The sequence below is a fragment of the Pinus tabuliformis genome, chromosome Q, assembly GCF_031772625.1.
Source record: "Pinus tabuliformis cultivar Carrire ecotype Pingquan chromosome Q, CPIR1, whole genome shotgun sequence".
Taxonomy (NCBI): Eukaryota; Viridiplantae; Streptophyta; class Pinopsida; order Pinales; family Pinaceae; genus Pinus; species Pinus tabuliformis.
Window position 1 is genome coordinate 642,121,298 of NC_142296.1, and position 17,209 is coordinate 642,138,506.

The window sequence follows — 17,209 nt, forward strand, 5'->3', positions numbered from 1 at the left end:
TAGGCTTTGGAGGACATTGGTAATGCTATTGGGAAATTTGTGTATGTGGATCCCCGGTGCCTGGGGGCTCCTGATAAACAAGTAGCATGGATTCTTATTGAGAGAGAGTATAGGGGAGTCTTCCTGGACCATATAGTGCTACATTGGGGGGAGACTAATCTAACACAGAGACTAGATTATTGGGGGGTTCCATTTCGATGTTCCCTTTGCCATCACACCAGGCACGTTATGGCTCATTGTCCATGATGCATGGGTGGCTAATTCAATGGCTGGAATTGTATGGGGTCATCGATGAAGACATAACAAGGTGCTGCATTTTATCGTGGAAGAGGTCCTCGACGAAACTCAGGTACACATCATGGTTCTCATCCTTTGTGTCTTTCCGTTCATGGGTCCTCGAGATACGACACCTCACCCATCACCATCCTATCATCCCCTTTTTCCTCTAAGAAATTATTCTTACCTAGACCTAACTTTGCTGGTCAGACCATTTGACCTCCTTCCCCAGGAATCACTCCTCCTTGTCATGACATTCCCAAAATATTTGCAACTCATGAAATCCCCTCTACATCATATGTTACGTACAGCCTGTCACCTCCACTTATTCCTAAATCACAGGGACATTGCATTAGTAGTACCCCTCCAAATACCCCACTGGCCTCTCCCACCAACTCTGTGGGCAGTGATTTGGACTATCTTCTACAAAGGAAAACCCTAGACTTGCGCACTCTTACCATTCATAAGCCATCGAGAATATCTTCTCCTCATATCAGTCCCACCTCAGCTGGAAACATTACTGTCAGATGTAAGAACAACCATGGAATTCGTCATTTTAGGGGTCATGCTAGACAAAATACTTCTAATTCCCCTACTGACAGATTCTTAATTGATGTGCCTATCACTGATATACCTACCTCTTGGGCCCTTGGAGCACGGATGCCCACTCAGGGTGTGCCATGATTTCCATTTTATCGCTTAATATTCGGGGATTGGGAACCCCCTCTAAGTTCCTAGCTCTTAAACACCTTTTTCTCTCTGTACATCCTTGCATCATTTTACTTCAAGAAACTATGCATTCGGTTTCACATGTTATTGCATACTTCCGGAAAATGTTCCTAGAATGGTACATTGCTACCACGGCCGCAGCTGGTCTATCTGGAGGTCTTGTGGTATCATGGGATCCACACTGGGTTCAGGCTAAGTCTTTCTCATGTTCGGTCAGGATCTTAATTGAAGGATATTTCCATGGGCAAAGGGACTGTATCCACATCTTGAACTTATATGGTCCATATAGGAATAGGATGGTTTTCTGGGATGAGTTGTTTTCGTCTGGTATTATGGATCTTGCTTCACTTATTATTGTGGGGGATTTCAATTGCACTGTTGGTTTGGACAAAGTATGGGGGGTGTCTAGGAAAATCGACCCATTGGCGGGTATGATTCGTGAGGCAATTATTGAGCACAATTTTGTTGATATATGTCCATCGAAGATGGTTCCCACATGGGATAATGGTAGAAAGGGTTCAGCATATGTTGCGAAAAGGCTGGATCGGTTCATTCTACACGTGAGCTTGATGGAGCGTCTGGGAAACGTCCATGCAGAAGTTATCAATAACCATCTCTCTGATCACAGGCCCATTACTCTGCAATGGTGGAAGGAGGTTTATAGGCATGAGATGCCATTTAAATTTAACCGAACATGGTTAGAAGACCAGGACTTTAATACTTTTGTTCATAATATATGGACTCGGGATCATATATCGGGGGCTTCCCCTATGGAACACATTCTGGAAAAGTTGGGCATCCTTCGAAGGGAAGTTAAAGCTTGGAAAAAAAGAAGGTTAAGGAACAACAGAAGGATTTGAGGGATATTCAGTAGGAACTAGACTCGTTACTACCCTGGATGATTTCTCATGTACTTCCTGATGATATCAGGACTCGTATACATGAATTAGAGCTCAAGAAGAAGGGTATTTTATCAGCTAATGAATCCACATGGCATCTGAAGAGCAGGGCACTATGGATAAAAGAAGGAGACAAAAACACAAAGTTCTTCCATCACTATGCAAATCATAGGTGCAAAATAAATTCCATTTGGGAAATATATGATGAAGATGGTCAGTGCCTACAGTCACAAGAGGAGATAAGTAGGGTTGATGTTGCACATTTTCAAAATGCTTATGAACGAAAGGGGGAGGCTGATGCGGGAGCCATGTTATGGGCAATGGACTTATATCCCACTATGTTTGATGGCGATGATAATGAAAATATTTACAATGAAGTCACTGAAGAGGAGATACTGGAAGTTTTCAAAGCATTTAAAAGGGATAAAATCCCTGGCCCATATGGGTGGTCTGTTGAAATTTTCACTCATTTTTGTTTATATTTTTGAAAAAGACCTTCTGAATATGGTGGAGGAGTCAAGGATTATGGGGAAAATCCACCCGCTCATTAATTCAACATATATAGCACTCATTCCAAAGTGGCTCCCATCCATGGCTTTCAATGACTGCAGGCTCATTTCGCTATGCAATCTTATTTATAAGATCATCTCCAAAACCATATCCAGCCAGATGCGGAACATTCTGTCTAGATTTATATCACCTGAGCAATATGGTTTTTTACAGGATTGGAAAATACATGATGTCATTGCCATTGCTCAGGAATGTATGCATTCGATACATACAAAGCACTTAAATGCTACCATTATGAAGGTGGATCTTCAGAAGGCATATGACTGTTTAGATTGGGGCTATCTTCGACTAGTCTTGCATAAAATCGGGATGCAACCCAGATGCGTGGAATGGGTCATGGCATGTGTCTTGAATTTAAATTACGTGGTTATTATCAATGGATATCCTACTCGCTTCTTCAGGGCTGGACGAGGACTGAGACAGGGTTGCTCACTTTCTCCTCTTTTATTCATCCTCGCTATGGATGGCTTGAGTTTGTGAATCAAAAAAGCGGTGGATGATGATCAATTTCAGGCACTGGTAATGGGGAACAATATAAAAATATCACATGGTTTTTTCGTTGATGATGTGCTCATCATGGCTATGTTGAATCGTCTCTCATGGCTGAATCTTCTCCATATTAAAAAAAAAAAATCTATAACAACTGGTTTGAATATGAACTTGCACAAATCTATTGTTTATCATGATTTGGGTGATATGGAGGTCATTGACTATATTAAGAATATGTTTGGTATTGAGGCGGAACTGATGCAAAATGATATGAAATATGTCAGATATCACATAAACCCAAATTTCTATAGAAACAATGAATGACAATGGTGTTGAGCTAATATATTGACTAAATTAACACAAGTATTTAATTATCAATCTGTGTTTGTAAAACTTGGAGGCAAATCCACTGTATATGGACATCAGATATAATCAAGTTTAGAAGATAAAATTTGAAGAATTAAGGAAGTACATATTACAAATATAAACCTATTTTAACAATTTCTAATTCATTTATGTAATATATGAGGGAAGAGGCTCCTAACTTAGGAGAACCAGGTTGTCCTTCCCTACAATACTACTTTCATGAAGATAGATCTAAGAGCAGTAATTAACAATGGTTTATGATGCAGAATATGTAGAAGAAGATGCTCCTAACTAAGGTGTTCCAGATTGTCCTTCTTCACAATCCTACTATATCACAATCACCATTGCTTCAAACCAGAAATGCAGAAATAACTTCAAATGAGAAATGGAGAATGGAATTCAGTTTTAGTTCAAGATCAAATAGAAGGGGAATTTAACTTAAATTCCTTTGTGTCCCTTCATATGTAGATTAGAATTAAACCAATATTCATTCAGCAATCATCACACATCTAAATACATTTGAAACAAAAACTAGTCTATGAAAACTATGAAAATTGAACCAAGAAGTGTACTTAGCTTGGTGTGGGGGCCCTCCACCCTTGCCTTGCACACTTGAAGAAATCTCAGTTACAACAACTTCAGTAAATCAACCAAGCATGAACAACAAATTGGAATGAAACAAGTTCTTCAAATTAGCTCCCAACTCAAATTATACAAAAGTTAATACAAATTCCCTTACAAAAGCCATCAAAGTCTTGGCTTTAAATAGAGGTTTAATGAAACAAACTGATCTATATTATCTCCAACACTCATATCCACCTATCTAAGTCGAACTCATCCAATTCATCCCAAGAAATATGGTCAATCCCATAAAATCTCAAAACTGCCCTATTTCCTAGGGATTTTATGGTGACTAGTCATGTTTGACCAGCCTTGACCGGGCCTAATAAAGCTTGTTCTGGCCGAACCAAGTGGAGTTAGCTTAGTCCTAGTTCCCAAGCGATCCATCCATGCATCAAACTCGAGCCCAAGTGTCCTGCAAATATGTCATCCACATAGCTATTACAGGAATTTCTGATTCAGTCCAAAATTGCACTTGAAACTCAATTTTCATAAAAACTTCTAGAAATTGCAAAATTAAAATTAAACACCTGAATATGCATAAAATACATCAAAATGAGATGGATATGATGGAAAATGGATGGAAAATATAAGAATTAGGTAAGTTTCCCTAAGCAAAAATAGACCAAAACTGAGGGCCAACATCTCCCCCTTGCTGATCTTCAAGCATGTCCTCATGCTTGTTTCTTCCTTTTGATCTTTTACTTCTATATGCTAACTGGCCCGCTGATGTACCTGTGGCTCTGACCCTTGAAGATGAAGCTTTCTCTTGAGCTACCTGTAAAAGGATATCTATGCTTTCATGTACTTCTTCTCTTTTCTTGTGGATGACATTCTTTACCAATATATCATTATGGATGAGCAGCTTCAGACAACAAATAAAACTTGAATTTTGCAATACATTCTGACACAGGATTCATGTCCCTCTCAAATCAACAATTTTACTCAAAGCATCCAATATCCAGTTGCCCTTACATCTCATTAAAAGAAGCAATTTTTTATGTCTAGGCATTCACTTTCAATTTAGCCACTCGTTTACCCATGCAATTTGCAAAATAGGGGTTGAAAGAACCATAAAAATATCCCAAACAGAAATGAATTTGAGAAAATTGCCCACATGGAGTCTAATTAGGCTCGTTCTGAAGAAAACCCATGTTTTCGTTTTTCAAATTTCATTTTATTTTACTCAAAAAAAGGCAACGAAAAATAGTGGCTTTCAAAAATCAAAATGCCTTTCTGAGATTGAATGATCACTCAATTTGAAATCAATTTTTTCTCTTCAAATTTTTCTTCAGTATCCTGCTTACCTTTTTTCTAATGCCCTTGATAAAGAGATGAGACCAATCCTCAAAAATATGAAGTTACTGCTTCCGCAAACACAAAGCTTTGATATAAAAACATAATAAACATGTTTTTATTAATCTATTTCTTTTATTTTATCCTCTGTTTCATCAATTTTTTTTTAAACTCCTTTGTCTCTGTCTTTGCAGCATCTCTGCTCTATTCATGCAAACAAAATATCCATCTTTATACACACTTCTGTAAGAAAGAAATTTAACTCTGTTTTAGAAAAGAAATATACAAAAAAACGAAATCATATCATAATTCCTCCTTTCGATTTTCGTTTTTCTTAACATATTCCTAGAGTCACTTCTTCATTTCCTGATTGTTGAATTGAAGCCATTGGTCAAAAACTCATGTTTCGATTCCTGTCTTCTGAAGCTCTGTTTTGAGAAAAATGTGCCCACCGTGTCAAAAAAAAAATGATATAAAAGTTGCGCTCATTATGCTTAGAAAATGCTCACTGTGTATATAACAGAACTCTCATATTGCCCAAGGACCAATATCAAACACTACATCAACATATGATAGTTAATGTAATTTTGGCTCTGCGTATTCAAATGTAAACCCAAATCTTCAAACACAAGCGCACACTTTGTTTTTAAAGACCCATTCCTTCATGCATCAAAGCTGAAACTCGACTGTTTGATCATAAAAATGCATGGACAGGTGTAGTTTTTGGCTTGGCAGCTATTACATGCTTTCAAAACTTTCTCAGTCATTATTTCAACACACAGTCAAACTTCAATAAGACACCCTGTTTGTGGAAAATCTGATCTGTCAGCCAAGATTTGTTTTGATTTTTTTTCTATCCTACGTTAACAAATCACATGTTAACCTGAAGCTACTTCCTCGTGCATGCAAGCAAACTCATTGTGCAATTAATCTAAAGATATGTCATCGTGTAAGCAATCAACTTCAGTATGCAAACACTGCGTTTTAGATGCAACTTGGCGATTTTATAAAGTGTACCTGACTGCTGTTGAAGAAGTGGCAATCCCCTTGATTCGTGGCCCAATTAGCTGCATTTCATATCGTTTCTCCCTATTAAATACGCTTATTTGTTGACTGGTGGCATAAATGAATTTTAAATAAATAACAAACAGTCCATATCTCAGCAAGAAATCCCGATATTTCCTCATGAACCTCTGTTGCATTTATTAAAGAGAATCAAGCTTCCGATCTTACCTTATTCTCCTGCGCAATCCATGGGATTCAACTCAACATTAAATCTTATGTATAACCGCCTTATTTCTACGCTGCCTTGCTTAGCTTTGCATTTCTCTCTGTGTTTTTTATGGCTCCAGCTTTTTCACGCAGTGAAAGGCTCAATCACTGAGCTGGGTTTGCATTTTAATAACATCACAGAGTTTTTTAAATGTAGTTTGACCTTTTTTACCTTTCCAAGTCATTTTCTGTTCTGCGTACCTGAAGCTGCCATGGTTGCGTCCTTCCTGTGGCCACGTTCTCTGGATCCACGGTGTACAGGCCTTTTTACGGCTTCAATAGCTGAGAGAGTGTGTTATGGTTCTGCGTAGTTGTAGCTCTGTTAAAACGCACAGGGTTTTTTTCAAAACGTTTTTACCATTTTACTATCCTATTGACTGTAGTTGTAGCTCTTTTAAAACGTTTTACTTCCCACAAGGTTTTTTTCAAAACGTTTTTAGCATTTTACTGTTTGGTTGCTATCCTTTGACTAGCTACCATGCACAGAACCTTTGACTGACATATATACCATCGTATTTTCTCTTTGAGTATTGGTTTATATTTTGTTTTATGCATTGTTTTTGACTCCATAGTACAGTGATTTCTCCACACAGGGTTTCTTTCTGCGTTTATTAGGCAGTCTTCTTCATTATTATTTCTACTCTGTTCCTACATAATTTTCTTCTTTCCACGGCTCAGAGTCTCACAATTTTTACTACGGATATCCTTCTATAGCCCAGAGTATCCTCTACGGCTAATCATCATTGCTCCACAACTCACATCATTTCATAACTGCGTAATTTTTAAAGTTTCAGAACTGCAGACTTCTTTTTGAAAATTTGACGGTGATATTGATGCTGCTGTAATATAAAAATTGTTTCATAAGGTCGTAACTCATTCTATTGTATGCCCATCATATGAGCATTATGATAACCTTATAAACGTGGCTAATATTTTATGCAGTCATTCACATGCACTCTTTTATTTTCTTTCAAGAACATGGGTAAATGTTTCAAATGCAAATTATTATTCTTTCAATATAACTTATATTTTCTCCAAAGTATTGAACCATGATGCACGTTGTTTGCATGGAGCCCTCTGGATTTTGATACTATGTATCTCACTTCATTATGAAACCTTCAAGAGTCATGCTCTCACTTTCCATCATATTTCATTTTCCATGATAACCTCAATACATAAATCATTTCGATTTGATTATTTCTCAAAATGCACCTATTCCATATGTATTGCAATATATCTCTTTAATTTTAAAATGACCATTTTTAGGTCATGTTTAAAATTGTTTCCATAGGACTAATGCTTGCTTTGTTTGTGCAGGTTCAACTTTTTAAATCCTCACTTTGATCCCTTTTGCTTTATGGAAAAATACTTAGGGTTAGGGTTATGAAATGAATATGGAATATATGAAGGGAATGTTGAATATAAGGATAATGGGCATAAAATAATGGATATAGGATGAAGAAAAATGTAATGAATATAAAATATGCATTCAGGTATTAACTCAATTTTAACAAAGTCTAAAAATTTCTACAAAAAATTGAATTTACAAGAGCAAAATTGTACACTTACTATACTTGTACTTCCCTGATAGTATTGGATGAAAGCCACTGTTCTTTAACAATATTGGATGAAGTTGTCTTGATCAAATATCGTAGATAGATAGAGTTTATTTATGCTTTCTGTACTAGCATCCTTCATTGATTCTGGTCCATTGATTGTTGATGTCGTTCAGGTCCCTCTGCAATTGATTCATGATAACTCAGGTCCCTTCTGTCATGTACATTTTTATGCAATATATACATGTTTTTTTCTAACATTTCAAGTCCCAATTGCTATTGATTTCAAAAATATTTTAGGTCCCAACTGCCAACAATACAAGTTCCATCGTCAATTCAGCTGCACAACTAAGTTTCTTTTTGCGAACCTTCCCCCTTGCTGATGGGAAGACTTGTCCTCAAGCCTTGTTTATTTTGGAGGATGATTCCTGTAAACTCAAACTGAAGAAATGGTAAAACAAAATAGAGAATTCATATTGGCCAAGCTGGTTGGTTTTCCGATATGAATTCGAGTTTGTATTGTGCCACTTTCGTGGATTTTCACAACCAAACTCCTTTATTATTTTTGACCTTTTTCTATTTTTTTTATTTTTCCTTTTCTAGATGGAGGTGGGGTGTAATGGAGTAGGGAAGTATGAAAAGATTATGGAAATAGGTTATATTGACATCATGGGATAGTAGTAAATGGATGGATAATGAGTCTGGACTTCAACATGCATGGTCATGGAGCTTAACATACAGTATGGATGATGAACAATATGAATTCAAATCATGAACAAATGATGATGATCAAATTATGAACAATATGAAAGGCTTATTTGGAGATTGATGTGACTTGACATGGTACTGAACTTGACTACTTCTTCTGATGATTATCTTCATGTCTTTTTGCCTTGATCTCGATCATGTTGTAGGGTTTGTTGGTGTTGTTGGTCAACATCTAAGAGCAAGCTTCAAGAGTTTGAGTTTCATTCGCTGAACTCAACATCAGGTAAATTTTCACTTTTCTTTGACTTGAACATTTGTATTCATATTCTGGAATATGAATTTGACTTTGAAAATTATTTCATCCATGGAGTTCACTCATTCATTCTTCTTATGACCTGCAAAAACATAGCACTTGCCTACAATACAATATTAGATGATGGAGGAAGAGAGGTGTACAGTCTCTCTTCTTCCAATAAACATGTAAATCATTACAAGCATTTCTTAGAAAACAAGTTCAAAGATTATATACAAACAAATTGCATTTATTTACCCCTTGAGGAATGGTGGCCAGCCTAGACCTCCTAGCGGTATTTTTTTACAAAATATTCGTTTTATATCCAATTAGATTGATTTCAAAGCCAAGTTGAAGTGAATTCATATGGCTACCTCCAGTATAAACAGGTTTTGAAAATGACTTAAAATGATATGGTAAAAATTATAAGGAGTGCCATGTTTGATAGAGCTTCTTGTTAATTTTTAACTAGACCAACAGTCACTATTTGAAGTGTAACTTCTTCGATAAATATCGGATCAATGTAATTCCACTTGGAGATTAATGTAGATTCATTTTTTCCTTTCCAGTGGAAACAGGTTTTAAAAATTCTTAGGCTTGATATCAAAAAATTGGTGATGAACAGACCTAAGAGGCAGAGTTTTACTATGCTGGTTTGAAGACATGCAGTCACTAAATGTGGCATAACTTTTTCATTTCACCTCCAAATGGGATGATTCAAATTGTGTCTTAAACTAGACTTGAATATATATCTCCCATATAAACAGGTTTTGAAAAGATGATGATTTGGTATGTCAAATATTCCAATGAACAGTCAAGACCTAGAATTGTAACCATGCAGATTTTTCGACAAGTAGTTAGTATTTCAAGAATAACTTTTTCATATGATACATGATTGAAGTGATTCAAATTGATTTGGAAACTAGATTCCAAGGGCTATCGTCCCTATGAATTTCAGATAAAAATGTTTCCATTAGACACTTCAAATATAGGTTGTACTAACTTTGTCCTCAACATTTCACTTGAGACCTAGTTTTGATTTTGATCATATTTTTATTTGTGATATAAATTGAGAACTTCAAAATGGATTCCAAAACTAGATTTCAAGAGATATGTAAAAAAAACATGATTTCAGAATGATCCTATATGGTTACCCAAAATAGTCTTACTGCATTTTGCCATGTAGTCTTTCAAATGAATATTGAACAATGATTTGAAGAAATATTCATGATAGTTTGAAACAAAATTATTATGGAAGTGTTATTGTGAATTCATTCTACTTGTTTATTTATTCTATTCTATCCTATTCTATTTTAGAAAAATAATTCATTCTCTCATGTATAAGAGAATTTCCAATGCATCCATTTTCATAACAAGATCATAAGTAAACTCATATCCAAATTTGAAAAATATACTTTAATGAATATTCGGACATGAAAACTTATCTGATCATAAAGATTTGATGAGAAAGAATGTTGAATAATGGAGTAGTATTGTAGCCTATTCTTTAACATCATTTTTTTAGATCTTGTCTTGCAAATGGATTTGGTAGTTATTTTTTTTGATTTTATGTTTTTGTTGGGGGGTTTTGTTTTGGGAACCTAATTTTAGGATCTCTATTTCTAGGCATAAAGAAACATAACTAAGAGAAATGTATACTAGCTAAATTTTTAGTGTTTTTGTTTATCTTCTATTTGACTATGCTGATAATTACCTCCCCGGCAACGGCGCCAAAATGTTGAGCTAATTTATTGACTAAATTAACACAAGTATTTAATTATCAATCTGGGTTTGTAAAACTTGGAGGCAAATCCACTGTATATGGACATCAGATATAATCAAGTTTAGAAGATAAAATTTGAAGAATTAAGGAAGTACATATTACAAATATAAACCTATTTTAACAATTTCTAATTCATTTATGTAATATATGAGGGAAGAGGCTCCTAACTTAGGAGAACCAGGTTGTCCTTCCCTACAATACTACTTTCATGAAGATAAATCTAAGAGCACTAATTAACAATGGTTTATGATGCAGAAGATGTAGAAGAAGATGCTCCTAACTAAGGAGGTCCAGATTGTCCTTCTTCACAATCCTACTATATCACAGTCACCATTGCTTCAAACCAGAAATGCAGAAATAACTTCAAATGAGAAATGGAGAATGAAATTCAGTTTTAGTTCAAGATCAAATAGAAGGGGAATTTAACTTAAATTCCTTTGTGTCCCTTCATATGTAGATTAGAATTAAACCAATAGTCATTCAGCAATCATCACACATCTAAATACATTTGAAACAAAAACTAGTCTATGAAAACTATGAAAATTGAACCAAGAAGTGTACTTAGCTTGGTGTGGGGGCCCTCCACCCTTGCCTTGCACACTTGAAGAAATCTCAGCTACAAAAACTTCAGTAAATCAACCAAGCATGAACAACAAATTGGAATGAAACAAGTTCTTCAAATTAGCTCCCAACTCAAATTATACAAAAGTTACATACAAATTCCCTTACAAAAGCCATCAAAGTCTTGGCTTTAAATAGAGGTTTAATGAAACAAATTGATCTATATTATCTCTAACACTCATATCTACTCATATCCACCTATCTAAGTCGAACTCATCCAATTCATCCCAAGAAATATGGTCAATCCCATAAAATCTCAAAACTGCCCCATTTCCTAGGGATTTTCTGGTGACTAGTCATATTTGACCAGCCTTGACCGGGCCTAATAAAGCTTGTTCTGGCTGAACCAAGTGGAGTTAGCTTAGTCCTAGTTCCCAAGCTGTCCATCCATGCATCAAACTTGAGCCCAAGTGTCCTGCAAATATGTCATCCATATAGCTATTACGGGAATTTCTGATTCAGTCCAAAATTGCACTTGAAACTCAATTTTCATAAAAACTTCTAGAAATTGCAAAATTAAAATTAAACACTGAATATGCGTAAAATACATCAAAATGAGATGGATATGATGGAAAATGGATGGAAAATATAAGAATTAGGTAAGTTTCCCTAAGAAAAAATAGACCAAAACTGAGGGCGAACAAATGGTTGGTAAACCGGTTTTTCAAACAAGTTTCTGGATGGGAATATCATTGCTTGTCTTTGGGTGGATGCATGATCCTCACACAGGCTATTCTTACCCAACTAGGGGTATATTGGGTACACTTATTTCACATTCCTCAGGCCATCATTAATAGCATTAATCGTATTATTGCCAATTTTATTTGGGCAGGCTGCAATGGACATAATAAATTCCACTTGACCAAATTGTCACATATTGCTTGCCCAAAAAGAATGGAAGGATGGGGTATTATGAACCTCAGAACATTTGGATGTTCGTTGCTGATGAAATCCTTATGGTGAGCTATATTTGGGTCTGGTATATGGAGCAATGTGATCAAACAAAAATATTTGAAGGACCTGGATTTTCTATATTGGTTCCGTAAGCACAACATTGGTATTTCGTGTGGATCGGCCATATGGCGCAGCTTTCAAAAGGTTGAAAAATATTTTATTCAACACCTGGTGTGGAATATGGGATCTGGTCACTCTATCATCATTGGGGTGGATCAGATTCTAGGAGCCAGTGGGGATTGTTGTATATCTGAATTTTTAATTGGTTTTTAATATGGAAAAGGCATTTATTTCTAGAACCGGCTTACTAATTCATGGTGGGAAAGATCTCCTATATGGAAAACTCCACAATAACTGGGGATAGTCGGTAATCTGGCTTTGGAATGGATGCAAATTAGTGTCGGTTTAAAAGCAATGGGTATATGCCAGGAGGAACAATGTGATAGTTTGGTGTGGTCGAGAAGAATGAAGGCTAGAAATATTATGGTGGCTAACATATATATTTCTCTGAGTGGTAGAGGTGGCAGGTGTATGGAGGATCCGATATTGTATGCTTTCTAAAAAACTCACATTCCTAACAAAATCATTTTGTTCTCATGGTTAGTTTTCCACAACAAAAACATTACATGGGAGAACTTGCAAAAGTGAAAATGACACGGACCAAGCATATGCACAATTTGCAAACAGGAGGGGGAAAACAATGATCATCTGTTCCTCAAGTGCCATCGCACGATCCAGGTATGGGAAAAATTGGCAATGCATTACGATTTTCCTTATAATCATTTTCTTGACATTGTAGATTGTATGGGGTGGTGGAGTAAACAGAAACCTGTCTGGAGGATAATTTTGCTCCTATTCTTTTGGACTATATGGAAATGGAGAAATAAACACATATTTGAGAAATATCCAGAGGATTTCGAACTGGTATATGAGAATATCATATCATTATACACACTATTTCCTATACATGTGAATATACCCAAAAAAATCAACAAAGGAGCAACTGCCCACACATGGTGTACCCGATTGGATTTTTTGATGGAGCGGCACAAAATAATGTCTGCGGTTGTGGATTCTGGATAGCGATGTCAAATGAATTACAATACAGAGTCCACTGGAATGCTGGTATGGGATCGAATAACAAGGCAGAGGCAATGGCTCTATGGGGCATTTTATGGCTCACAAGTTTTCTCAATATCCCCGACATCCATATATATGGGGATTCAAAGATTATCATGGACCATGTTAATGGCAAGGCACAGATCAAACAATCAGCTCTTCTTGGTTGGTTAAGGAGAATTGAAAGTCTTTGGTTTCAACTCGGGAACCCTCCAATCAATCACACCGGCAGAGAGCATAACCAACTTGCGGATGAGCTCTCAAAGAAAGGACTTCAAGGAATGGTGGGAGAAGTGCATATGGATATATTTATGGAGGGAAATATTCTGGGTGTTGTGGAGTTCACGTTTCTAGGATAGTTATGCATATACTTAATGATCTTTTTTGTATAAATGTTTCTCTTTTTTTGTATGTAACAGGTAACAATGGAATCAGATGGCGATATGGTTTTTTATATGATACATTATGAATATGGGATGATATGGTTTCATCACAAAGCTATATTGATGTAATTAACTAATTTAGTACTCTCTCATATATCTGATATATTCAATATGCAGAACTTATTTGGTTATACACTCTTTGTATGTACATCTCTTTATATGGGCACTTTACAGGGGTTGGTTGATCACGTAACCCAAATTTTCTGGTGTTTTATGATGATACGAGTAAATGAATGTAGCTATGATGTACATGATCCATATGATAATATAAATATATCTTTTTTCTTACTGAAATAAGAGATTCATTTGATCAATCGTTATCTTTACTTTTTAATTGTAATTGTTCAATTTTAAATTCTTAGATTCATACGAAAATTAACTACCTCAATAATTTGCCTACTTAAATTTTGTAGAGCAGTAACTTTTAGTAAATATGCTTATTTCACTGAATATAAAGAATGTGCAAAGTTTTTTATTCCTTAAAATTAAATTTGAAATTTCAACCATTTAAGTTTATATTTATGTTAAACAAACTTTACATAAATTTTAAGATTAGCAAATATTGGTAAGAAATCCTATTTACTTAAGTGAATATGATAAACTTGGGAATATTTCTATGAATATAATTAAATATATTCCATAACATATGAAAATATTTATATGGATATAATTGCTTACATTCATAACCTTTTCATGGATGAAAAAGCAGAAATTCCCTTAATCCATAGTCTTGTTTAATGTTTAACATAATTTTTTTTTAGGTTTGATGCAAAGAAACATTCATCATTAGCAATTTAGTAGAATGTCCAAAAATATTAAAGGTAAATTTCTTGATTTTATTGACCATCACCCAGTTGTTCAAATGAAACTCACCTCCATAAAAACCCTTGCCAAGAGTTTCTTTCACGGATTGATGTAGATGGATATTTCCCAATGATTTAATTTATATAACTACCTTAGTAATTAATTAATGTAATATATTGAATTCACGATGATAATTATCATCAACTTTTTTAGATTATAATTAGTTTATAGAAAATTAAAAGAGGTAAATATTGCATCAATTTTTTTAAAATCTTATTTCTAGGCAAAAAAAGAGTCTTTCAAGATTACCATATTATATTTTAACAAATATTTTTAAATTGAATTTTAATTTGGGTTTAGGATAGGTGTTTTAATTCAAATGTAATGATTTTTTTACCCAAGTCATAGCCTCTTATGTCATCCTAGCATCAACGACTAGTGATTATGGCTAGACCTGGAAGCAATTTTGGGGAACCTTTTTTCATTCATGTTGTTTATTTTTTATTGTACATTTAAGGACCTAACCATGGGTTTGCATTCACTCGGGAGAGGGTAGCTTTTATGAGGACAATAAAATACAGTGCATCACTTTGAATAGTAATATTATAAAGTACAAAATTACTTTTCTTTTTCTTATCCTTCTCCAAAAAAAATTAGAGATATTTCATCACCAAGCTTCACATCGTATAAGATAAAAGGAATGATAAAAGTATCAAATGTGAGTGTTTTTCTATCACACGTGTAAAGGTTTGCTAATTTATACTTGTTTTCAAGGTCATAATAAGGTGTTCACCCTTCATTTATTTCAACACTATAATTCCAATTGAGCTTCCAAGATATTTAAATGAAAGGTATTTCTTATCGATTATCAGTTTTATATGTAAATAATTCATATAAACCTAAACATTTATTATAAAGAAACACAAATATTTTTAATGTCGCCTAGAGAAGAAAAAATAAAAAATAAAAAATAACATATTTCTTATGTAAATTGTGGAGACGATCCATCTAAAAATATGTATAGCTCTAGATGTTTAAGTTTCCTAAGGATAGAAGCATAGTTTTATTACAAGTCTTGTTGTCTCGAAGGTTCTCAAATGGAGATTGAAAAAAAACTATTATTATAGCAAGTTACTATATTAATGTAAAAAATAAAATAAAATAAAATAGACAAATGATATTTTTTTATTAAATTCATTGAAATATGCTTAAAGTAGATAGAGTTAAAATAAATATAATGATTCTTTTACTTCATCAAATATAAGGTTTAAAATCAGAGTTTGCATTATATTGTAGCCATTCATTCAATTGATTACTTTGATTGAGTTAATAAACATTTATATTTTTAATACTCTTAGTTGAGCAACCAATCTTAATAGGATCTTCAAAATAAGTAGTTCTACGATATTGTTTGTACCATCTCCTAAATCAACCTTAAATAGGATTATATGTGTACCATTAAGGAAAATAGCACCACCAACTCCTTTTGGGGAGATTACCTTAACTTCCATTGTCAAAGTACCCCCAAGCCCCTATTTTGTTAATTTTAGCATGGGACAAGTATCTCACTACAAGGGTTTGTATCTCGGATTTTAAATATGCAAAAATGGATTTAACCTTAGAAGCACATTGGATGGGAAGGATATCCATGTTCTCAAATATCCTTGTATTTCTAGCTAACCAAATGTCCCATGAATTTATTGAAGGTAGGAATTTCAACACTTTGCTCTAGATTTTGCACCAATGTGTGAGAAATTCTTCAACATATTCCCCTTTGCATTATTTTTTTTATCCTTATAGAGAAAATATATTATAAAAGTTAAACATGGAAATTGTTTCTTCATAATATATTAATTGATTTTTCAAAGGAGAATTTTTCATTCATGATTTTTTTCGTCTAATCTCATGACATCCTCAAGTAGATGAATTACAACATCTATGCAACATTTATTTTTTCTTGATCCTCCTTCAATCTTCTTTCTTTTCCCTCCATGCCCAAACTATCATATCAATTAGAAGGGATTAAAGTTCATTTTCATGGGGAGTTGTTACCCAATATTGGTCTAATACTTTTGTTATACCTTTCCCTAAACTAGGCATATAGTAGTCAACTTTAACATAAAGAGTACCACTCAGATGCTATAGAACCTCAACCATGTACCTCAAAATGATTTCTAGTGTGGACCTAGGAAATATTCCTATGTAGGCCCTATGTTGTGGTTTAACCATCGAATCCACCATAGTAGGTTGGAGATACCTTAAAATGGTAATACCCTTGCTACTCGAGAAATCCTACAAGTTTCCATTTCGAACACTATTTTTACACATGCATCGTTCATCTTGCTTACAGAAAAAGTTAATATTTTGGCCAATCGTGGGATGTGCAAAACACCAAGGAGTGTTTTAATCCT

The 17,209-nt window shown here is 34.6% G+C and overlaps 1 protein-coding gene across 1 annotated transcript; it reads left to right on the plus strand.

Annotated features, from left to right (window-relative positions):
- The first annotated feature begins 1,070 nt into the window (after positions 1 to 1,070).
- On the plus strand, positions 1,071 to 2,954 carry LOC149221099 (uncharacterized). The gene is made up of 3 exons (XM_089387321.1): positions 1,071 to 1,840; positions 1,936 to 2,305; positions 2,628 to 2,954. The coding sequence occupies exons 1-3, from the start codon at positions 1,071 to 1,073 to the stop codon at positions 2,952 to 2,954; spliced, it is 1,467 nt and encodes a 488-aa protein (XP_089243447.1).
- Positions 2,955 to 17,209: the final 14,255 nt, after the last annotated feature.

What these genes read in the sequence shown, in the direction of transcription:
- LOC149221099 (XM_089387321.1), top strand. Translation starts at nt 1,071, where the DNA reads ATGCATTCGGTTTCACATGTTATTGCATACTTCCGGAAAATGTTCCTA. An exon ending in AAAGCTTGGAAAAAAAGAAG is followed by an intron (nt 1,841 to 1,935) that starts GTTAAGGAACAA and finishes TGATGATATCAG; the next exon opens with GACTCGTATACATGAATTAG. An exon ending in CTGAAGAGGAGATACTGGAA is followed by an intron (nt 2,306 to 2,627) that starts GTTTTCAAAGCA and finishes GGTTTTTTACAG; the next exon opens with GATTGGAAAATACATGATGT.